The 25,802-nt window shown below is 36.3% G+C and overlaps 1 protein-coding gene across 2 annotated transcripts in view; it reads left to right on the top strand.

Moving 5' to 3' along the window:
- ATG14 (autophagy related 14) overlaps positions 1-25,802 on the top strand; it is a 65,327-nt gene that overhangs the window by 24,080 nt on the left and 15,445 nt on the right. Inside the window, exons 2-4 of one of the 2 annotated variants that reach the window (XM_074235871.1) lie at positions 5,507-5,569; positions 10,773-10,818; positions 11,810-11,891. In XM_074235871.1, the coding sequence (XP_074091972.1) occupies positions 5,507-5,569; positions 10,773-10,818; positions 11,810-11,891 (191 nt within the window). Of the gene's footprint in view, positions 1-5,506; positions 5,570-6,715; positions 6,958-10,772; positions 10,819-11,809; positions 11,892-25,802 lie in introns of those variants that run through there. The other variant, XM_074235872.1, reaches the window with a different exon arrangement.

Genomic DNA, 25,802 nt, shown 5'->3' with positions numbered 1-25,802 from the left:
CTGACTTCCAACCTTATCATACCACTAAAACAGCCCTTTCCAAAGTTATCAGTGATCTCTTAGTTGCCAAATCCAGTGACCTTTTGTCAGTCCTCATTTTCCTTTATCTCTCTGCAGCCTTTGATACTCTTTCCTCTTCTCTCTAGTTCTGCATCACTCTTCTGGTTCTTCTCCCTCTTCTCTGACTACTCCTGTATCTCTTTTGCTGGATCCTCCTCCAGATTACGCCCTTATATTTAGACTTCCTTCAGGATCCCTCAGAGTTTTACCTTGGGTTCTTTTCCCCATGTATGCTACTTCATTTTGTAATTTCATTAGCTCCCATGGATAAATTCAATTCTATGCTGATGATTCTCAAATCTATCTTGCCTGTCCCAATCTCTCTGCAGACCTCCGTTCTTACACAGATGTCTTTCAGAGTTCTTAAACTGAATTCCACTAAACATCTTAAACTCGTTATGTACAAACCAGAACTTTCCCCCTAAATCCTCCTCCTCTTTTCCACCTTCCTATTACTGTAGAGTTCAACACCATTTTCCCATCCCTTAGGTTTGAAACCTAGAAGTCATCCTGGTCTCCTCACTGCCTTTCACCCCTCATATCTTCATATCCAAGCAATTGCCAAGGCCTGTTCTCTTTCAGAAGTCCTCTGCTCTGACACTGCCCCCACTGGAGTGCCAAGCCCCCTTCATCTCAGACATCTGCCTCAGGTCTCTTCCTTTATATTCCATCCTTCATTCAGCCACCAAAATGATGTTCCTAAAGTACAGGTCTGATGTCACTTTTCTCTACTCAGTAAACTCCAGAAGTTTCCTGTTGCCCCCAGGTGCAAATACCAAATGCTCTGCTTACATTCAACACCCTTCATGGGGGGGAAGGGAGGGCTGAGCCAAGATTGTGAAGTGGAAGCTGTTCCTCGATCACTCCAAATGCCTTCAAATATCTTTAACCAGTGACTCTAACCAAAGTCTTGAGTGGCAGAACCCACAGTAAGACTGGATGAAACAAATGTGCCGTCCAAGACAACTTTAGATCTGTGGGAAAGGGCTGTTACATTGGGGTTGGAAAGGGCCACAGCACAGCCCTGGTGGTGCTGGAGCAAAGCAGTTCCAGGTGATTGGGTATGTGGCAGGGGGGGTGGGGCACGTTTCCAGACCTCTCAACCCATGGATAGCCAAGGACAAAAAGTCAAAAGCTTCTATATCCAAAGCCTCCAAGAAAAATATGAATTGATCTCAGACTATGTGGGAGAACTCAAAAGATTGTGAATATAAAATAAGGCAGGTAGAGGAAAAATTGGAAGAGAAATGAGAATGATGCAAGAAAATCATGAAAGTTAAGTCAGCAGCTTGGTCAAGGAGATACAAAAAACACATTGAAGAAAATAACAGTTGTTTTTTGTTTTTTAGGTTTTTGCAAGGCAAATGGGGTTAAGTGGCTTGCCCAAGGCCACACAGCTAGGTAATTATTATTAAATGTCTGAGACTGGATTTGAACCCAGGTACTCCTGACTCCAAGGCTGGTGCTTTATCCACTATGCCACCTCCGCTCCAGAAAATTACATCTTAAAAATCATTTTAGAGCAAATGGAAATAGTCTTCCAGAAGACAAATGAGAAGAATGACTTTTTAAGGCACCACTTTTTTTCATGATTCAAAGTGGTGACTGTAGGTGCAGGCATTTTGCAAAGTGTATAACAAGATGAATCAGCAAAAATCCCAAATTCTACAATAATTAGCTTATTGCATTAAGAAATGACCCCCTGGTTTTTGAACATTGCATTGTTGATTAATCTGGGGTTAGTGTTAAGGAGTATGTTATACCAGAGGGTTGGTTCCTGTTTATTCATTTTTAATGGTGAGGACACCTGAGTTGTGCAAGCACAGAAAAACAATTAGAGGAATGCGAGGGGCAGCAGGGTACATCAGGCACCAAAGTGGGAGCGGTCTATCAGGAGTTCAGTTCAACAAACATTTATTAAGCACTTACTTTGTGCAAGGGCAGAAACAGAAAACAGTCCCTGAGGAGGGTGGAGATACTTGTATGTACACAGATAAATGATCACAGGCTCATTTGAGAAAAGCAGGAACACAAGAGGATTGAGCAACAAGGCCAAAATGAGCTTTGAAAGAAGCCAAGGCTTCTGAGGGAGGGAAGAAGGTGAATACAGAATGTTGAGTTTGGGGAATATCAGGAGACTGTTCTGATTGAAATATAGAATACCTGATGGAAAAGAATGTGAAGTAATTCTTGAGAGGTAGCTTAGGGCCAGATTATCAAGGGCTTTAATGCCAAGCTCTAATCTTTTATTTTGTCCTAGAAGCAGTATGGAACTCCACTGATTATTTCTGAGTAAGAGACTGACTTGTTTAGATTTGTGCTTTAGGAAGCGGCTTTTGTGGAATATAGTTTGGAAGCAGGGGGAGTAATAATAAGAACAATGTTAGCATTTATATAGTGCTTAAAAGTTTACAAAATGTTTTGTAAATATGCATTTTACTCGTATAACCCTGAAAGATAGGTGCATATTATTATTCCATTTTGCACAAGAAGAAATTGAAGCAAATAAAAGTTTAATGACTTTCCTAGCATCATACAGCTAGTTAGTAGGTGAGGCTAGATTTGAACTCAAGTTTTTTCTTCAATTCCAAGTCCAACATTGCATGTGCTACACTGCTTAGTACCCTTAAAATAGTAAAGATACTTCAAAAAGTACTTGAAGTGCATTTACTTGGAGGGTTCATTGAAAAACTTGAACAAGAGTTATACAGACTGAGAAGGGGTGTGATTGGTGTAGTTTGTACTAGTGGAAAAAGTACCTCCGTGAATTAAATAATATGTTCATTATATTATCAAGTATTTAATATATCCCTGTACCAGGGTTGGGGTGCCAATCCCCCTTCATCTCAGACATCTGCCTCAGGTCTCTCTCCTTTATATTCCATCCTTCATTCAGCCACCAAAATGATGTTCCTAAAGTACAGGTCTGATCATGTCACTTTTCTCTACTCCAGTAAACTCCCTGAAAATGGTTGTAAAAACCATAAAAACTGGGGACAGTGTGCCCTCTACCTTGGAAGCAGAGCCTCACCTGAACAAGGAGCTAAAATCGGGTTATAGGCTAGGGAAATGAGCAAACAATGGAAGAAAAAAATCTGACCATGGACAATTACTTTGGTCTCATGGAGGATTAAAATACACACTTATAAGATGACAAAGTTAAAAGCTTCTATATCCAAAGCCTCCAAGAAAATTATGAATTGATCTTAGACTATGGGAGAACTCAAAAGATTGTGAATATCAAATAAGGGAGGTAGAGGAAAAATTGGAAGAGAAATGAGAACGATGCAGGAAAATCATAAAAATTAAGTCAGCAGCTTGGTCAAGGAGATATAAAAAAACACATTGAAGAAAATAACATTTTAATGTTATGGAAATGCCAAAAAAATTTTCTTAAATAATGTTGTTTTCCTTAGTTCCTGTTTCCAAAAGACTTTATTTAGTTGTGTTCCATTCTTCATGACCTTATTTGGGGTTTTCTTAGGAAAAATACTGGGGTGGTTTGCAGCTCCTTTTACAGTTGAGGAAACTGAGTTAAATGACTTGGACAGGGTCATATAGCTACTAAGTATCTGAGATCAGATTTGAACTTACAGAGATGACTCTCCCTGACTCCAGGCCTGTCACTAGTTAGATTGTATACAAACGAGGACAGGAATTCATTAATATAGAAAACTATTGGATAAAGAAATTCCCTTGTGAGAGTAGCCTACAGTGAGGATAAGTGACATACCAGGGCCAAAAGACTTATCTTCTTGGTTTATAGGTTGATTCTCTCCTCATATTATCTTGTATACAATTACAGAAATTATTGAAATTATCATAATGGTATTATTATTATTATTATTAACTGGATCCAATCCTAGTTACTTGGTAATTATCCTCTCTAGTTCTTGTGTGTATCACAAGTCTTTTTTCCTGACTTCTTTTTTTTTTTTTAAGATTTTTCAAGGCAGTGGGTTTAAGTGGCTTGCCCAGGGCCACACGGCTAGGTAATTATTAAGTGTCTGAGGTCGGATTTGAACCCAGGTACTCCTGACTCCAAGGCCGGTGCTTTATCCACTGGGCCACCTAGCCGCCCCTCAGACTATTTTTTAATATCATTATTTTTAACGTAATATATTTTAAGATCTTGGAGAGCTGGGAACAAAGTGCTTTTATTTTAGATTTCAACCACTGAGATTTTATATCATGTTGGCCACAAATTGAATCATAGAATCATAGAGTTCAGAATGAATTTTGAATCATTCAAGATGTCTTATCTTCTAAACTTATCATGTATAATATCTTGTTTATGCCTTTACTAGATAACAGTTTAGGTGCCCTAAGGCTGATAGAACAGACACATACATACATACATACATACATACATACATACATTTATTCATTCATTCATTCATTCATTTATTTATTTATTTATGTGGTGCTTTGAAATTTTTAAGGCATAGTTTTCTAGGGAAAGGATATTTACCAGGGTTCATTGTGTGCCATGAAATTTCCTCCTAAATTTCCTCCTAAAAATCTGACTTTTATAAAATGCTTAAATACATCCTGTTCAATGATTAACTAATGACCTCTGACATTTTTTCTCTTTTTTTTGGATTGATATTTATTTTTCTAATTACATATTATGAAATTTTTTCAACATTCATCCACTTGCATATTTTTAAGTTATACAGTTTTCTTCCATCCTCCCTTCTCACTCCCTTCCACTCAGGAGTGAACAGTCTAGTAAACATTGTATATGATACTCTTTTCTAAAAGAACTTAGTTTAAAAATGTAGCTTCAATTTAGCATTGCCTCTTTTTAGACTGGTGCATCAGGAACATATGAGATCAAATATCAAATGCTTTGCAAATACTTATAATTAAAACAGTACATAAGTGTGAATGATTATTATTGATTATTAAGCTTAATTATGTAAAAAATATTTTTTTGGCTGACTTATGTGACTTGAAAACATAAAATGGAATCCTTTCTTCAATCTAGATTACCCTTCTTATTTGGTGTGCCTACTATAGAAAGGAATTGAATTTAAAAGTTTATTTGAACTTAAATCTTTTTTTTAATGGAAAATTAAACCCTTATAAAACTAAATGTGAGATATAGTAGTGTTTTGTGGATCATACTATTAAAAATTTAGTTACTTTTAATAAACAGATTTTTCTAAGACAACTGATTATCAACTTTTGTTGTTTTATTCTTTTTTTGTTTGGGGATTTTGGGGGGTTTTTTGCAAGGCAATGGGATTAAGTGATTTGCTCAAGGTCACTCAGCTAGGTAATTAAGTGTCTGAGGTCACATTTGAACTCAGGTCCTGACTCCAGGGCCGATACTCTATCCACTGTGCCACCTGACCGCCCCTGATTATCAGCTCTTAACAAATTCACCTTTCTTATTAAACTTTTATATAAACTAAAACAATTGTTTTTTTGTTTCTCACAGGTTTGTAGACAAGAAAGAGAGATTAAGCCATCTTAAAAGCAAGCAGGATGAATTCCGAAAAGAGTAAGTTGTTTATGTTCAGAATATTCATTTGCCACATTAATATCATGGTCTTGTCTATATATGTTACATGATATGCAAATATGTCTTTTGAATATGCTTTTTCAAAGTTGGGAAAAGGGGTCAAAATATGGTACTCTCTAAAGACATGAACTAGGAGAAAGATAGGACATCTAGGAAATTTTGGAATCATATCTAACTGGTAGAAAGAATGGTAAACATTTAGTAACAGGTCTCAAAATGATTTGGAGGTGGTTAAACAAAAGCTAATGGTAGTTAGAGCATCTCTTATTGAAATTAATCATTCTAAACTATTTTTATAGTATTTTCTCATACTAATTTCATACATGAAGCCTTTTCTTCAGTTAAATCAGTCTACTAAAAAGTTCTTAACTTTGGGGTTCTGATCTTATTTTCAATAATACTTTTATAACTATTTCAAGATGAATGGTTTCCATTATAATCCTATACGTTTTATTTTATGGGACCTTTAGGTTCATCGTGCCTAGATCAGGAAGACTTAAATTTAAAAGTGAAAAAAATATGCTTCAATCTGCATTCAGAGTCATCAATGTCAGTATGATTCATTGTATTGATCAGAGGAGCCAAGTCTTTCATAGTTTATTTTCTTTACAGTATCCTGGTTATTGTATAAAGTCTAGTTCTGCTCACTTTGCATCAGCTCCTACAAATCTTTTCAGGTTTTCCTGAAAGCATCCTGCTCACCTTTTCTTTCTTTCTTTCTTTCTTTCTTTCTTTCTTTCTTTCTTTCTTTCTTTCTTTCTTTCTTTCTTTTTCTGAATTACTTTGAAAATTTTTCTTTAGTCATACAAAACATTTTTATAGTAGTCATGTTGCGAAAGAAAACATTAAAAATAATCTTTTACTCAATGAGTTTTTAATTTTTTTATTCTCATTTTGTAAAAATGGTTTTTTTTACATTAATAAAATATTCTTGTTTAAGAGTAAACAAAACAGCCCTCCTCCCCATGAATATAGACTTGCTTGGGCAATAAAGTAAAGGGGAGAGAAAAAAATTAAAATTAAAAAAAATAATAATAGTAATAATAATAGGTATGGCCAGGTGGCACAATGGACAAAGCACCAGCCCCGGAGCCAGAAGGACCTGAGCCCACATCCAGCCCCGTAGACCCAACAATCACCCAGCCGTGTGACATGCAAGCCACCCGATCCCCACTGCGCTGCAAAAACCAAAAAGAAGGAAAAAAAAGACCCAAAATAAAATAAAATAGTAATCATAGTAGGGGTGGCAGACAGAGCATTGGCCCCATTTGCTCAGCACCCTACCCCAAATGATGATAATAAAAAATGTGCTTCAGTCTTTGTTCCAACACCAACAACTCTGTCATGGGTGGATCGCATTCTTTATGGTAAGTCCATCGCAAAAGTTGCTTCCATATTTTTCCAACGTTGCCATTGCTGATTGCAACTCCCTCCTTTCATATTTCTTCACTACCACGTACTGTATTTTCTCTCTCCTTTCACTCTGACTCTGCTGTAGGGTCGCTGAGTGGCGCAGCAGACAGATCCCTGGTCCTGGGGCCAAGAAGCCCTGAGACCCCATACCACCCCTTAGGCTCAGCATCCACCTGGCCCTATGGTCCTGGACAGGCCTTCCAATCCCAGCCTCTTGCAAGCAGTAAAAAAGAAAATGTGTTATATCTGACCACTCTCCCCCCATGGTCCATCCTGTCCTCCTTTATTCACATCCCCACCCCTTCCCCCTGCTTCCCGCTCCTTACTCCAGATGTCTATACCCCATTGAGTATATTTGCTGTTTCCTCTCCTAGTCACCTCTAATGAGAGCAAAGGTTCCCTCATTCCCCCTTGCCTCCCCCCTTCCATATCATTGTAATAGCTCATTGTAATAAAGAAAAATTTTGTTATATGAAATATCTTGGCCTATTCACCCTCTCCTTTTTCTTTCTCCCATTACATTTCTCTTTTATCTATTGACTCCATTTTTACACCATATTTTATCTTCAAATTCAGCTTTCTCCAGTGCTTCAACTATAAAAGCTCCACTCTACCTGCTCTTTTAACTGAGAAGGTTCATATGAGTATTATCAGTGTCATTTTTCTATACAGGAATACATGCAGTTCATCATCATTAAGTCCCTCATATTTTCCCCTTCTCCTCCAATCTCTATGCTTCACCTGAGTCCTGTATCTGAAGATCAAACCTTCTGTTCAGCTCTGGCCATTCCAACAGGAACATTTGAAAGTCCCATCTTTTTCCCTGGAAGAGGACATTCAGCCTTGCTGGGTAGTTCATTCTTGGCTGCATTCTAAGCTCTTTTGCCTTCCGGTATATTATATTCCAAGCCCTACGAGCTTCCAATGTAGCTTCTGCTAAGTCCTGTGTGATCCTGACTGCAGCTAGATGATATTTGAACTGTGTCCTTCTGGCTGCTTGTAATATTTTCTCTTTGACTTGGGAGTTCTGGAACTTGGCTATAATATTCTTAGGGGTTGGTTTTTTGGAATCTCTTTCTCGGGGGGATCGGTGGATTCTCTCCATTTCTATTTTGCCCTCTGCTTCTAGGGCAATCAGGGCAATTTTCCTGTAGTAATTCTCTGAAAATGATGTCAAGGCTCTTTTCCTGATCATGACTTTCAGGTATTCCAATAATTTTTAAATTATCTTTCCTAAGTCTGTTTTCCATATCAGTTGTTTTTTCAATGATATGTTTCACATATTCTTCTAATTTTTCATTATTTTGGTTTTGAAGTATTGAGTCCTGATTTCTTGTAAATTTAGCAATCTCCCTGAGTTCTATTCTTTATCTGAAGGATTTGTTTTCCTCAGAGAGCTTTCTTATCTGGCCAATTCTGCTTTTTAAAGCATTCTTCTCCTCAGTAACTTTTTGAACTATTTTATCCATTTGACCTAAAGCTGGTTTTTAGCATGCTGTTTTCTTCAGCATTTTTTTTGGATTTCCTTGACTGAGCTGCTGACTTCATTTTCATGTTTTTCCTGCATCTCTATCATTCCTTTTCCAAGTTTTTCTTCTAACTCCCTCATTTGATTTTCAAAGTCTTTTTTGAGCTCTGTCATAGCCTGAGCCCAATTTCTGTTTTTCTTGGTGTCTTTAAGATGCAGGAGCTTGTGCTTCCTCATCTTCAGCCTGAGTGTTTTGATCCTTCTTAGGCTCATATGCAAAATATTTCTCAATAGTCTTCCTCTTGTTTCCTCTGCTTGCTCATTTTCCCACCCTAAGCCAGTTTTTGGGGGTGCTTCCTGATCTTTTGGGACACTCCCACAAGGGTCTCAGTGTGTGAGGCTCTGTCCTCCCTCCTGGTCTGTGAATGACCATAAGCGCCCCCCTCTGCCATGGAGCTGAATGTGGTCAGAGCCCCAGAGTCCTGTTCCAGAGGCAGAGGACAGAGCTCTGCAGTCTCTCTTCACTCCCCTCCCTCAGCTCAATGGGCTCATGCCCTGGGGGCTCCTGCTTACCGGTTCCACCTGCTTCTGGTTTCTGGATCTGGACTGCCTTGGCCAAGCTGCTGCTTGCTGTGCGCCCTGAGGGCTGGGCTTCACATGCTCACTCTGGCAGAGGATCCCCCCCTTCCCCTAAGTTGTGCCCAGTGCTCCCCGGGGCATAGCTCAGGAAACTCCCCCGCTGCTGTGACCCAGGGCTCCCAGCGCCCTGGGGCTGCCTCCGGGAGGCTGAAGTTCTTTGCTCTGGCAGGCCACCCCTCCAACCGGGGAGCAGAGCCTTTCTGCTCTTTTCCAGGTTACCTTGAGTAGGCGAACTGCCTCACTGGATCCCTCTGTGGGTTCTGTCTCTCGAAAATTTAGTTAGAGTCCTTAATTTAAGTTTTATGAGAGAGAGCCTAAGACACGATGCCTTCTTGTCGCCATCTTGGCTCTTCCCCCCCCCCCCCATTGCAGTATCTTTGCCAAGAAATCCCTAATGTGTTCACATGGAATTGGACACAGTTGAAAGGGCTGAACAACAAAATTTTATTTCATGCATTAAAAGCATTGTTTTAAGAAGAGCCCCATAGTCTTCACCAGGGATCCATGACACAAAAAAAAATTAAGAATTTCTGACTCTTCAAGCAATAGTTCAGTTTATTCATCTTTGTAACTTTGCTTGTTTTTCCCCTATCATCCTTTACCTGTCCAAAGCCTATCCATTCTTCAAGGATCAAGTTGAGTGTTTCTTTCTTAATGGTACATTCCTAGACTATTCCAGTCCAATGATATCTTCCTTTTTCTAATTTCAGAAAGCTATTGCAGTCTCTAACACACTCATTTCAGGAAATTGTAGATCATTTATGATCCTGATATTTCCTTCATGAGGAAGTGCTGATTGTTTTGATACCATATTGTATTATCACTTGTCTTCTTTACTAGATTTGGCTTGTGATGACTTTTGGCTGCAAAATTAAACCAGTCTTCAAATATCACAGTTTGTCACTATTCCTTATATTGCAGAGATTATGCTTGCTGAAGATATTCTCAAGGAAATTACAAAAAAGGAGTAAAAATGTTTTGAATGATGATGCCATCTCTAGAATATGAATATAGCATCCCAGAGTAATTAATTTGAAAAAATCTGATTTTTTTATCTTTTATGCCAATTTATGTGTTAGTTTATATTATTATATTATTTATACTATTTATTAATGTGTTTATTATTATAAATTATTAATAATTTCATATTGTTATGACATCTATAATACTTGTTAACTGATTAGCTTTTCATTTCTTTATGCCTCCTGTTCTCAACTGGATTGTAATCTTCTTTGAAGATGATTGTGATCTTTTAAACCTATTTATGACATCTCCCTGAAAATCTGACACATTGCCTTACATACATAAACTGCTCAGTAAATTAATGGAAGAAAGGGTACATAGCAGGTCAAAGAGTATTAGTATAGAGGGTTATTTAAATGTTTACATATGAGGAACAGAGACAGAGAGAGAGAGAGAAAGAACACGAACGTATAATAAGAGAAAGTTGGGGAAGAGCTGAGGACTGCAAAGAATTTGTAGAAGACATTGATCCAGGAGATGAAGGTCTGAATCTGTTTAATGTTCTCATCTCCACTTGGGGAGGGGGGGGGGATGGAAATGAGCCATATGAAAAAATTGTTATTCTTTCAAAGCATCTTCTTTGTATTGGTGAAATAATTTTTCATAGTTGATTTTAATATTTGTTTTTCTCCTTTATAGTGTGCTTAAGGCCATTATGGAAGGAAAGTGGATAACAGATCAGTTGGTGAGTTTTGGAAATTTAAAAAGAATTTTATTTTATTAAAAACAATTTTGAAATTTTATTTAATTTTTGATTCTTTAAATTCGAGGTTCATATTTCAAGATTTTTTCTTTTTAAAATATTCATATTTTCTACAAGGAAGTCAACTTTGTTTATCACTAAATTTTTTTCTTATATATTTGAATATTTAGTAAAAAGTAAAACATTCACAAAAAACTTTAGTATTGCTTCTGGAATAGAGTTTATCACAATTTTTCTTCCTGAGTGTTTATTTTGAGCTACTTTTCAAATATTTTTCTACCTTCAGTTGAAAAAGTGTTTTTTCCATTCTTAACAGAGAGAATTAGACAATTTAATTACATTCTGGACCTTTTTTACTATAATTCCTTGTAACCAAAAGTTTTTTTTAAAAAAAATGTAAAATTGCATTTTGCAAATATTTAAATTTTTGCTATTTCTCATTACTATCCCAAAATTATTTTTCTAAGTATAAAATACTTGTTGATTGTTTTTAGTGTAGAGCTGTCTTTTAAGAATATTTTAATGGATCTATGATTATTCATGTCTGGCTTTTTAATTCAGAAGGTGGCAACTCAGGTGCAGTAAAGTTTATTTGACTGTAATAGAGTAGCTGGAAAATTTTAACACTTCCCAGAAATAGCTTAGACTTGTTCCATTTGGAGAGAGTTTCATTGTAGGAAAGTTATATTTAATCCACTTGTTTAATGGGGTGGCTAGGTGGCATAGTGGATAAAGTACTGGCCCTGGAGTCAGGAGTACCTGGGTTCAAATCCAGTCTCAGACACTTAATAATTACCTAGCTGTGTGGCCTTGGGCAAGCCACTTGACCCCATTTGCCTTGCAAAAACCTAAAAAAAAAAAGAAAGAAAGAAAGAAAGAAACATTTCCAAGTTAAAGAGATTTTTGGTCATATGACATGTATTCTCTGTCAAATTTGAACTTCTCAGATATTTATTGTGTGTTATTCTTTCAGAGATGGAAAATAATGTCCTGTAAGTTGAGAATTGAACAACTGAAACAAACAATATGTAAAGGAAATGAAGAAATGACAAGAAGTAAGAATTTTGACTGATAATTATATCACAATTGACTTTATATTAAGAAACAAATTCAAGTGGTATTTTCTCCTTCCTTTATTGCTAAAGTGGATATTTTGGATATTTTAGTTGATGTGATCATAATGGCAATGAGTTGAATTGAAAAGAAGCTTAAAAGCCATCTAGTCTAATTCATACCTGATTAGAAATGTTCTTATATCCCTCAAAAGTGATATGTAAAATTAAGAAATGAAAAGAAATAACATTTTGATCCCAGTAATTACATCAAAATTGACTTGAAAGGAACAAATTCAAGTGACATATATTTATTTCTTGGGTTTTTGTTTTTTTGGTAAAGTGTTTGATTGGAAATTTTAATGTAAGTTGCAATGGCAATATAACAACATAAAAATAAAAATAGAAGATTATCTAATGATGTGTTGCTTTTCTGGATTTAAAAATGATTTTGCAGTTATGTTCTTTATTCCTTTGGCATCAAGTTTTGTCTAGTTGGTAGTAGTTCTGTCGGGTGGCAAAGAGTCATGGCCCTTGCTCATAATCAGTTTGCAACAGTTGCAGTAGTTCTCTTTTACCATAATTTTATTGTCCTTGGATTTCTGTAGACCTTTAGATTGTTATTTAAGACTCAGCATCTGGTTCCGCATAACATGGGAATTGTCCATTGAGGTTGATCTTGGATAATCACTTGTTAGGGTCCTTGTAGGCAAGATTTCTTTCAGGTACAAATTGAATTAGATAATCTCTCAAGTACCTCCCAAGTGTGAAATGTTTTGGTGTGCTTTTTTTTTTAATTTAAGGCAGTAGGATTAAGTGACTTGCCCAAGGTCACACAGCTAGACAGTTAAGTGTCTGAGGTTGGATTTGAACTCGGGTCCTCTTGACTCCAGGACTGGTACTCTATCCACTGCATCACCTAGCTGGCCCCCATGAAATGTTTTTATAAAGTAGGTCATAATGTAAGGTTTACAGGGAAATTTCAAGTATCTTAAAAGAGTACTGTGCTTGGCAGACCGGTCACCCCAGTGTGATCCTCCTCAATTTTATATCTATACTTCATGGGCGTCATGCAAAATGGCACATATTCCACAACCTAATCCTAGAAAGTTGCCTGTAATACCAAGATTAAGTAACTTGCCCAGAATCCCTTGGACACTTTGACACCACGTGTCAAGGAATTTGGAAATTTTTAGCATTTAAACCCAAATGTAAGATTGGCTCTTTATCACTTCTCTGAGTATTGGATAGGTCAAAGGTATTTATCATTTGGTATATGGAAAAAAAGGGAAAAAACATCGTTAATAAGATTGAATAACCATGTTGAAAAAGAAGAAAGAATTTAATTACTACCAATGTTCAAATTGTACATAATCAGTTATGAAGGTAGTTCATATGATATTAGGATAGCTGCTGTGTTGTTATAAAAAGAAATCAAGGTAGTTATCAGAAAGATGACAAAGGACAATGAATTTTAAAATTGGGCAAAGTTAAGATCATAAGAATAAACTAAATAGCTTAAAAAGCAAAAGAGTAGGGGGCAGCTAGGTGGCACAGTGGATAAAGCACCGGCCCTGGAGTCAGGAGTACCTGGGTTCAAATCCAGTCTCAGACATGTAATAATCACTTAGCTGTGTGGCCTTGGGCAAGTCACTTAACCCCATTTGCCTTGTAAAAAAAAAACCTAAAATCAAAAACAACAAAACAAAAAAAAAGCAAAAGAATAAAATAAGAACAGAAAATCACAACATTTGGAGTTATGTAACTTGAATAAGAATGTTGTTGACAAATCCAAAAGGAAGTATAAAAGTAATTCAGTTGAAACATCTTCCATCAAGTTCTGACTTACGTTCAAGGCAACAGAAATCTGAATTGAACTAAAAATGAGAATTCAGTGATCCCAAAATAGAAGTGATTTTCATTCAGTGTGTATTTTTTAAATCTCCTTCAGGTTCAAGGAGTTTTACTAGTTAGTTTGAGATTGAGTTGAAAATCCTTCTGATTCTTGTTGAGTTGAGAATAGTTGAGAATTCCTCTGATTCTTATTATTTGACCATTAATTTGATAGCATTTATGGAACTCTTAAGACTATGAATTAGATAAGGTACTGATCTGCTACAGTGAAGGAACTTGTTTCAGTCATGTCTTACTCTTTGTGACTCTATTTGGGGTTTTCTTGGCAAAGATACTAGAGTGGTTTGCCTTTTTCTTCTCCTCATTTTACAGATAAGAAAACTGAGGCAATCAGGGTTAAGTGGCTTGCCCAAGGCCACACAGCTAGTAAATGTCTGAGGTCAGATTTGAACTCAGAAATATGTGTCTTCCTGACCCCAGACCCAACACTCTGTATACTGTATTACCTAGCTCCCCATCTCAGAGCTGTCACAATCCCAAAGTATTCAGGATAAAACATGTTTTTTACCTCCATATAAAGAGCTGATATGCTCAGTGCTTATTGAAGTCTGTTTTCTTCTCTTTATTTGTTTTCTTTCCTCCTTTATTTTTCTTTAAAACTTGCTGGAGGAGTTCATAGAATCCAATTGAACATAAATGAAACCTCAAAGTCTAATCTGTATATGAATAGGAATCTACCAAATTATTATTGAGCAGGGCCCACTGCCCCCACTTTTTGAATTTGTCCATGAAATTTTTGGGTTTTTCCTTAACCTTGACCCTAAATCTACCTTTCTAAAATTCCCTCTTTTTTCTTAGGTCTGCTTTCCTGCTGCCAATACAAATCTGTTCTTTTTCTCCCCTTCACATTGATTCAGATTCTTAAAAACAATTATCATGTCCATGTTCAAATCTTCTCTAGGTTACATACACATCCCTAAGACCTTTTACCATTCTGGAATTTTTTATTGATATTCCTTGATCTCTCGGAAATATAGAAGATCCGTCAAGCATTGTTACTTTCTTTATCTTAAATTATTGATGAGACTTTTGTATTCATTTTTTTTAAAGGTTTTTGCAAGGCAAACAGGGTTGAGTGGCTTGCCCAAGGCCACACAGCTAGGTGATTATTAAGTGTTTGAGACTGAATTTGAACCCAGGTACTCCTGACTCCAGGGCCGGTGCTTTATCCACTACGTTTATCCACTACGCCACCTAGCCTCCCCTTTTGTATTCTCTTTGAGAATTTCCTACTCATCTTTCTTTAGTTTGATTTATCTTCTTGTATTTTAGGCTTTACCAAAGTTTTTCCTCTTGAAATCTTTAGTATTTCACAATTTGGATATGTACCCCTGATGATGCCCCAGTTCTCTCTGTTCTGAGTTGGATACCCCAACCTTTTCTACCATGAGTTCATTGAGCTCCCAAGATTTTCGTTTTGGAAAAATTTGTTTTGAACAAGCTCTGTGTATCCTGTGACCGACATGTTTTCATCCTAAGTTCACTGCTCCACCCACCCCAGTCACATCCTTGATCCTTGTATTCAGCCCGAAGTTTCCTCAAGTATCCTAAGTCCAAATGCTCCCCTAACTACATGCTTGCATTTATGAAAAACCTGTTTGTTTACCTCTCCTCATTCAAGGCTTCCACCCCAATTGCTAGGGTCTTTTCTCTGGCTGCTTCTCCACCTCTCCACCTCTTGGCTCTCAGTCTCTCTCAGCTAACATCCCACCTTCTACAGGAAGCCTTTCCCAATCTTTTTCCTTCTCTTGTACAGATTTGTTTCTAAATCATTTCCTCCCTTAGAATGTTAGCTCTGAGGGCAGGGTCTGTCTTCTGCTTCTTTTTTTCTAATATTGGTTCAGTCTTTGTCTTTTGTTGTGTTCAGTAGGACTTCTGTTTCTTATGAAAAAAAAAATTTTGGTTTTTGCAAGGCAGTGGAATTAAGTGACTTACCTAAAGTCACGCAGATAGGTAATTATTAAGTGTCTGAATCTGAATTTGAACTCAAGTTCTCCTAACTCTGGGCTGGTGCTCTGTCTACTAGGACACCTTACTGCCCCTTCCCTATGAAAATTTATAACTCACTGAGCCATATATTTGGTTTCCTTAGTGTCCTGAGATATGGTTTATCTAGCTTTCCATTTCCTGTTGAACTGTATTTGTTGCCTCTTTTCTGTCTGCAGGTCATTCTCCTCGGCAGAAAAAAAAAAAAGAAACAAAATAAAGTTGAATAGTTATATCTTTTCTCTGTCATCAGGTATCATAATACACCAGATGGCAGTATTTTCCCTTGAATGACCTTATTTAACTCTTGTTCTCAATGTTTTTTCCCCAATTTTTAAAATTCTTAACTTAATAAACATCAAATTAAATGGGCATTTTCACATATATATATATATATATATAGAGAGAGAGAGAGAGAGAGAGAGAGAGAGAGAGAGATTATAGTAGAAGAGGAAAATTACACATAAAACTACAGATTTATATTACTGCTTCCTTTTTATTTTTTCCTTTTCTTTTTAAAATAAATTTTTACTAGTGTCTTTTTTTAACTATCAAAATATTTCCCAGATTTTGGGGGAGGGGGAATAAATAAAAAAGAAAAAATCACCAAAACTATTCAACACATCAAAAAATGCATTTGATGATGATTATGATAATAGCAACATTTTTAGAGCACTTTCAGGCACTCTACAACTCTTTGCAAATGTCATCTTATCTAATCCTCACAAAAAACCTGAGAGAGAGATGAGTAAACTAAGACAAATGGGTTCAGTGACTTGCCCAGGGTCACTAGCTAGTAGTGTCTAAATTCTGATTTGAACTCAGGTCTTCCTGACTTCAGGCCTAGAACTCTATCTAGAAGCTTTTGGGAAGGGGGTGGGATAGGTATATGTTTTCTCATCTCTTTTCATCTGCTTATTCCTTTGAAAAATTAACTTTGTATTTGGTGAATATGGAAACTTTCTTATCAGTGGCATCTTTGAGATATAACTCCAGTCAAAAAAGTATTACTCTTTTAGTGACTTTATTTGCATAATTCTAAATTGCTTTCTGAAATGACTGTACAGATTCATGCTCCACTAACAATGCATCTATATGCCTATCTTCTCATATACACTGCAACATTGACTATTGCCATCTTTTATCATCTTTGCCAATTCCAGAAGTGTGAAGTGAATCCTCAGTCTTGTTTAATTTGCATATTTTTGTTATTAACATTTTGAAGCATCCTTTCATATAGTTGAGCTTACAGTTCTTCTAAGAACTGTCTTTTTCATATCCTTTGAACACCTCTTTATTGAAAAATAACTTTTGGTCTTATATTTTTCTCTTAATTTTCTTATTTGTAGAAAAATTCAACTCCTAGTTTTCTTATAATTTTTATCCTTTTCTTGGGCCTTTCTTCTGTTCCCTCCTCTGCATTTTAAAAAAGAAAATTCTGGGATCCTTTTTTCTTTCTCCCATCCTTCCTTCTGTCCTCTCTGTCTGTTCCTCTCCTCCTTCTACCTAACTCCTTTGGGAGGAAAATAAAGTCCTTGTAACAAATAGGCATAGTCAAGATTTGTGTGTGTGTGTGTGTGTGTGTGTGTGTGTGTGTGTGTGTGTCTCTATGATATATAGATAAACACAAGTACATACAAAAATAATTTATAACAATTCTCTTTGTAATAGCAAAGAACTGGAAACTAAAAGAGTATCCTTCTATTGGGGAATTGCTAAACAAATTAGTATATCTGAATGGAAAATTATTATCTCTTAAGAATGACAAAATTAGGGATGGCTAGGTGGCGCAGTGGACAGAGCACTGACCCTGGAGTCAGGAGTACCTGAGTTCAAATCTGGCCTCAGACACTTAATAATTACCAGCTGTGTGGTCTTGGGCAAATCACATAACCCCATTGCCTTGCAAAAAAACAAAACAAAAAAAAAGAATGACAAAATGAATGGTTCAAAGAAACCTGCAGAATGAAATGAGCAGAATGAGAACAATTATAAAGAAAAACTTGAAAGCTCTTATCAGTGCCATGACCAACTACAATTCCAAAAGTCTAATTAAGTGTGCTATCTCTATTGACAGAAAGGTTATGTCTTTGGAAATAATTAGTACAGTAATTTGTTTTACTTGATTGTGCATATTACAGCAGCTCTTTTTCTTCTCCCCAAAGTCCATTTTGACTGACCTTCACTTTTCATTGCAAGGCTCGGGTCATTCTTCTGATCCATAATGCTCTTGACAGTCTTTACAGAAAGCTTCCATGATTTTATGTTCAGTCCTAGTAACCACCCTTTTTCTTTTCTTTTTCTTTTATTATTATTATTATTTTAGGTTTTTGCAAGGCAAATGGGGTTGTGGCTTGCCCAAGGCCACACAGCTAGGTAATTATTAAGTGTCTGAGACCAGATTTGAACCCAGGTACTCTTGACTCCGCCAGTGCTTTATCCACTATGCCACCTAGCCGCCCCAACCACCCTTTTTCCATCATCTATTTTGTACTTTGAAAATCTGTTGGTCAATGAGTTTCTCATGTATTTCTGTCCATCTCTTTGACTAGCACCTTCCTTTCTGATTCAGAATTGTTCATTCCATCAGAATTTCATTCTTGAGATCTGCTCATCTTTTTTAGCACTAAACTTCCCTATCTAAAATTTAGGCCTAGGGATTCTATTTATCCTTTTTGTGAACTCACTGCAATCTATTCTCCAAGAACTTAGGGTGCATATCAGATTGTACTTGGAATTTCTTTTTTTGTCTTTCACAAAAATCTAAATTACCTCTTTCTAAGACTCTCATTATTTCTACTTTTGTGGGGTTTTTGTTGTTTTTTGCAAGGCAGTGGGGTTAAGTGACTTGGCCAAGTTCCCACAAGCTAAGCAACTATTAAGTGTCTGAGGCCAGATTTGAATTCAGGTACTCCTGACTCCAGGGCCAGTGCTCTATTCACTGCACCACCTAGCCTCCCCTATTTCTACTTTTGCAACTAGTTTCTCCTTTTTTTTTTTTGCCACAATTAGGTTTAGATTTACTGTTCCTTCTTTTTACTTCCTTCCCCTTTTAATGAATAAAAATATCAGCAAGTCAAGAATTTTTTAGCTGCTCTGTTTTTGAAAAAGAGAGAGAACTCTGATAATTATCTAGATAGTGAGCCCTGAGCCTCTTCCCTCTTCCATCATTATTATTTCCTCTTGCTGGATTTTTAAAAAATATCTTAAAGCTACTGAGTGAGATGAGCAGAACCAGAAGAACATCGTACATCCAAATAGCAGCATTGGGGTCATGATCAACTCTATGGACTTACTCATTCTATCAGTGCAACATCAGGGACAATTTTAGGGTATCTGCAATTGAGAATACCATCTGAATCCCAAAAAAGAATTGTGGAGTTTAAGCAAAGACCAAAGACCATTAATTTTTTTTACAGTATCTTATTATGTAATTTTTCTATCTCTTATATTTTTTTCCCTTAAAGATATAATTTCTTTCTCAACACATTCAGTTTTGATCAATGTATAGCATGGAAACAATGTAAAGACTATCAGACTGCCTTTTGAGGGGAATGGGGGGAGGGAGGTGAGACTAGGGGGAAAATTGTAAGATTAAAAAAAATTTAAAAAGAAGCAAAAATAAATGTCAAAGCCAATTGCTCATGGTTAGGTCAAGCTAATATAATAAAAATGACAATTCTACCAAGTTAAATTATTTAATCACTGCCATACCAATCAAACTACCAAATAACTATTTTACCAAACTAAAAAAAATAACAAAATTCAAACAGAGCAGCAAAAGGTCAAAAATATCAAAGAAATTGTTGAAAAAAAATGTAAGTAAGGTGGCTTAGCTCTAAAACTATACATCAAAACTGCCTGATACTGGTTAAGAAGTAAAGTAATATGTATACCCTAACAACAACATGGGAATGGTGATCAACCTTAATGGACTTACTCATAAACAGGACAACAGTCAGGCACAGTTTTGGGATATCTGAAATGGAGAATGCCATATGTATCCTGAGAAAGAATTGTGGAATTTGAACAAAGACCAAAGACTTTCTATGTATCTTTAATTTAAAAAGAAATTGTCTTGATAAGCCACTTAACCCCATTGCCTTGCAAAAACTAAAAAAAAAATAAATATAAAAATAAATTGTCTTATTATGTAATTCTCCTATATTTCATACTATATGTTTCTTCCTTAAGGATATGATTTCTCTCTCATTACATTCAACTTAGATCAATGAATACTATGGGAATGATGTAAAGACTAACAAACTGCCTTCTGTGGGGGGTGGAGGCAGGGAAGCAAGATTGGGGGAAAATTTGTAAAACTCAAAATCAATAAAACCTTTCTAAAAAAAGTAATGGATCAGTGGATCAAGATAGGTTCAAAACAAGATATGACTACAGTAATCTACTGTTTGACAAACCCAAAGACATTAGTTTTTGGTACAAAAACTCACTGTTTGATAAAAATTGTTGGAAAACTAGAAAATAGTATGACAAAAATTGGGCATAAACTTACATCACACCCCATACCAAAATAAGGTCAAAATGGGTACAGAATTTAGACATAAGAGTGATTACCATAGACCAATTAACTGAATCAAGAAGTAGTCATCTGGGGCGGCTAGGTGGCTCAGTGAATAGAGCACCGGCTTTGGAGTCAGGAGTACCTGGGTTCAAATCAGACACTTGATAATTACCTAGCTGTGTGGCCCTGGGCAAGCCACATAACCCCATTGCCTTGAAAAATCTTTTTAAAAAAAAAAGGTACTCATCTGTCAGATCTATGGAAAGAGGAGAAATTTATGACCAAGCAAGAAATGGGAGTCCATTATAAATTTCAAAATGGATGTTTTTGACCATATTAATTTATTCTTTCTTTTTTCCTTTTTTTTTTTCTTTTTTGGTTTTTGAAAGGCAATGGGGTTAAGTAACTTGCCCAAGGTCATATAGCTTGGTAGTTTGTTTTTTTTTTAATTTCTTTAAGGTGTTAAGTGACTTCACACAGCTAGGTAATTATTAACTGTCTGAGATCAGATTTGAACTCAGGTCCTCCTGACTCCAGGGTCAATGTTCTATTCAATGCACCACCTAGCTACCCCAGCTATATTAAATTAAAAAGGTTTTCCACTAACAAAATCAATGCAGCCAAGATTAGAAGGAAAACAAAAAGCTGGGAAACAATTTTCATAGCTAGGGGTTCTGATAAAGGTCTCGTTTCTAAAAATATGAAGAAATTAAAGCTATATGTAATCATATGAAAAAATGCTCCAAATCATCACTGATTAGAGAGCAAAATAACTACTAGGTTCTACCTCATACCTGTCATACTAGCTAAGATGACAGAATATTGGAGAGGTTGGGAAGATTGGGACATTAATGCATTGATTTATCTAACCATTCTGGATAACAATATGGAACTATGCCCAAAGAGCACACCCTTTGACCCAGCAATACCAATACTAAGCCTATGTTCAGAAGAAGTCTAATCCAGAAAAAAATGGGAGATGTCCCACATGTCCCAAAATATTCATAGCAGCTCTTTTTGTAGTGGCAAAGAATTTGGAAATTGAGAGGGTGCCCATCAATTGGGGAAGGGCTGAAGCTATGGTATATGAATATTAAGGAGTACTATTGCTTTATAAGAAATCATGAGTGGTTGAATTCTAGAAAAGCATAGGATGAATTACAGGAACTGATTCAAAGTATAGGGAGCAGAACCAGGAGAACATTGTACACATTAACAACCTTGATAGATGCATCTCCTCTCAGCAGTTCAGAGAGCTAGGGCAACCCTAGGAGACCTTCTGTGGATAATGCTGAGTAAGAAAAGCAAAACAAAGGGAAAAACCCTACAGAATCCAAATAAACACTACCTTCACTTTTTAAAAAATTTCCCCTAAGGGCAGCTGGGTGGTTCAGTGGATAGAGCACCAGCTTTGCAGTCAGGAGGACTTGAGTTCAAATTTGGTCTCAGACCTTTAGTAATTACCTAGCTGGGTGACTTTGGGCAAGTCATTTAACCCCATTGCCTTGCAAAAACAAAACAAAATAAAGTGACTAAAAATTTCTCTTATGTTTTTCTTTTCTATCATATGATTTTTTTCTTTTCCCTTTATCCTAATTCCTCTCTCAGAAAATGACAAATTTATAAACAAGTTAAACACAAATGTGTACAATATTCACAGTTTGCCACTGAGGGGAACAAGGGTGGAAAGGGAGGGTGGAAGGAAATTTTGTAATTTAAATATATGTATATGCATGTGGATGGATGTTGAAAAACTTAAGATGTAATTGGAAAAAAGTATATCAATGTCAATAAAATATTTTTAAAATAAAATAAAGTAGGGGCGGCTAGGTGGTGCAGTGGATCCATATGTAATCTCTCACATCATTTTTTTAACAAATGTTTTATTTTTAGTTTGTCCAATTACATGCAAAGACAGTTTTCACTATTTATCTTTTTGTGAGCTTTTGAGTTTCTCATTTTTCTACCACCTTTCCTTCTCTTCCCATTTCCCCTTGACAGTGAACAATCTGATATAGGTTGTACATGCACAACCATGTTTAACATTTCCATATTAGTCATGTTGTGAAAAAAGAATTAGAACTAAGGGGAGAAAAAAACCATGATAAAGAAAGAAATAAAATGAAGAAGTTTTAAAAAGTGAACATAGTAAGCTTTGCTCTGTATTCAGACTCTCTATTTATTCACACATATTTTTCAGATGTGGATGGCATTTTCCATAGCAGGTCTCAGAATTGCTGAGAGGAGCTGCATCCATCTTATTCAATCATTTCACAATGTTGCTGTTAATGTGATTCTGCTCATTACATTTAGCATCAGTTCATGAAAGTCTTTTTCTTTTTTCTTTTATTTATTTTAAAATTTATTTATTTTGAATTTTACAATTTTTTCCCTAATCTTGCCTCTCCCCCGCCCCCCGACAGAAGGCAGTCTGTTAGTCTTTTTTTTTTTTTTAAGGTTTTTGCAACACAGTGGGGCTAAATGGCTTGCCCAAGGCCACATAGCTAGCTGATTATTAAGTGTCTGAGTTTGAATTTGAACTCAGGTACTCCTGACTCCAGGGTCGGTGCTCTATCCACTGCGCCACCTAGCTGCCCCAAGTCTGTTAGTCTTTACATTGTTTCCATGGTATAAATTGATCTCAGTTGAATGTGATGAAGAGAAATCATATCCTTAAGGGGAAAAAGATAAAGTATAAGAGATAGCAAAATTACCTAATAAGATAACAATTTTTTTTTTAAATTAAAAATAATAGTCTTTGGTCTTTGTTCAAACTCCACAATTCTTTCTCTGGATATAGATAGTATTCTCCATCACAGATAGCCTCAAATTGTCCCTGATTCTTGGACTGATTAAACGACCAAGCCCATTAAGGTTGATCATCACCCCCCATGTTGCTGTCAGGGTGTAAAGTGTTTTTCTGGTTCTGCTCATCTCACTAAGCATCAGTTCATGCAGATCCCTCCAGGTACTACAGTTTAAGTCATTCCCCAATTGATGGGCATTCACTCAATTTCCAATTCTTTGCCACCATAAACAGGGCTGCTGTGAATATTTTTGTACAAGTTATGTTTTGTTTTCATATCTCTTCAGGGTATAAACCCAGTAGTGGTATTACTGGATTAAAAGGTATGCACATTTTTGTTGCCCTTTGTGTATAATTCCAAATTGCTCTCCAGAAAGATTGGATGAGTTCACAGCTCCACCAACAATGTATTAGTGTTCCAGATTTCCCTTCCATCATTGATCATTGTCCTTTCTGGTCATGTTGGCCAGTCTGAGAGGTGTGAAGTGGTACCTCAGAGATGCTATAATTTGCATTTCTCTAATAATTAGTGATTTAGAGCAACTTTCTGCATGACTATGGATCGCTTTGATTTCTTCATATGTAAATTGTCTCTGCAGATCCTTTGACCATTTGTCACTCATAGTTTTGGGGGGTTTTTTCCAGAGGGAGTCAGTTATATTGAAATAGATTATCAAAATAAGTTTTGTTTATTAAAGATTTTATTTATTTTGAGTTTTACAGTTTTTCCCCTAATCTTACTTCCCTCCCTCCACTCCCCACAGAAGGCAATTTGCCAGTCTTTACATTGTTTCCATGGTATATACACTGATCCAAATTGAATGTGATGAGAGAGAAATCATATCCTCAGGGAAGGAACATAAAGCATAAGAAATAGCAAGATCAGACAATAAGATATCAGATTTTTGTTGTGTTTTTTTTCCTAAATTTAAGGCAATAGTCCTTGGTCTTTATTCAAACTTCACAATTCTTTCCTCTGGATACAGATATTCTCCATTGCAGACAGCCCCAAATTGTCCCTGATTGTTGCACTGATAGAATGAGCAAGTCCATGAAGGTTGATCATCACCCCCATGTTGCTGTTTGGGTGTTTTTCTGGTTCTGCTGATCTCACTCAGCATCAGTTCATGCAAATCCCTCCAGGCTTCCCTGAAATCCTGTCCCTCCTGGTTTCTAATAGAACAATAGTGTTCCATGACATACATATACCACAGTTTGCTAAGCCATTCCCCAAGAAGGACATTTACTTGATTTCCAACTCTTTGCCACCACAAACAGGGGTGCTATGACTATTTTTGTACAAGTGATGTTTTTACCCTTTTTCATCATCTCTTAAGGGTATAGAACCCAGTAGTGGTATTGGTGTGTCAAAGGGTATGCACATTTTTGTTGCCCTTTGGGCATAGTTCCAAATTTCTCTCCAGAAAGATTGGATGAGTTCACAGCTCCACCAACAGTGTAATAGTGTCCCAGATTTCCCACATCCCTTCCAACAATGATCATTATCCTTTCTGGTCATATTGGCCAGTCTGAGAGGTGGGAGGTGGTACCTCAGAGAAGCTTTAATTTGCATTTCTCTAATAAGTAATGATTTAGAGCAGTTTTTCATGGATTGCTTTGATCTCCTCATCTGTAAATTGCCTTTGCATATATCCTTTGACCATTTGTCAATTGGGGAATGACTTTTTTTTAAATATGACTCAGTTCTCTGTATTTAGAAATGAGTCCTTTGTCAGAAACATTAGTTGTAAGATTGTTTCCCAGTTGACTACATTTCTTTTGACTTGGTTATGGTGGTTTTATTTATGCAAAAGCTTTTTGATCTAATGTAATTGAAATCATCTAGTTTGTTTTTAGTGATGTTCTCCAACTCTTCCTTAGTCATAAACTGTTCCCCTTTCCATAGATCTGACAGTTAAACTAGTCCTTGATCTTCTAATTTGCTTATAGTATTGTTTTTTATGTCTATGTCCTGTAACCATTTGGATCTTATCTTGGTAAAGGGTGTAAGGTGTTGGTCTAATCTAAGTTTCTTCCATACTAACTTCCAATTTTCCCAGCAGTTTTTATCAAAGAGAGAGTTTTTATCCCAGTAGCTGTACTCTTTGGGTTTATCATATAGCAGATTACTATAATCCTCTCCTGCTTTTACACCTAGTCTATTCCACTGGTCCACCACTCTATTTTTTAGCCAATACCAAACAGTTTTGATGACTGATGCTTTATGATATAATTTTAGATCAGGTAGGGCTAATCCCCCTTCTTTTGCATTTTTTTTTTCATTAAATCCCTGGAAATTCTTGACTTTTAATTTCTCCATATGAATTTACTTACAACTTTTTTTTTTAAGGTTTTTGCAAGGCAGTGAGGTTAAGTGCCTTACCCAAGGCCAAGGTAATTATTAAGTGTCTGTAGATTTGAATTCATGTACTCCTGACTCCAGGGCCGGTTCTCTATCCACTGCGCCATCTAGCCACCCCCTTCTTACTTACAACTTTTTTAAAACTCATTAAAGTAATTTTTTGGAATTTTATTTGGTAGGGCACTGAACTGGTAGTTTAGTTTTGGTAGAATTGCCATTTTTATTATATTAACTCGACCTATCCATGAGCAGTTTATGTTTGCCCAGTTATTTAAATCTGATTTAATTTGTGTGAGAAGTGTTTTATAATTGTTTTCTTTT

This window comes from Macrotis lagotis, chromosome 4 (genome assembly GCF_037893015.1).
Source record: "Macrotis lagotis isolate mMagLag1 chromosome 4, bilby.v1.9.chrom.fasta, whole genome shotgun sequence".
Taxonomy (NCBI): domain Eukaryota; kingdom Metazoa; phylum Chordata; class Mammalia; order Peramelemorphia; family Peramelidae; genus Macrotis; species Macrotis lagotis.
Note: the sequence above shows the minus strand (reverse complement) of the source record. Positions and strands in the feature narration are given on the sequence as shown.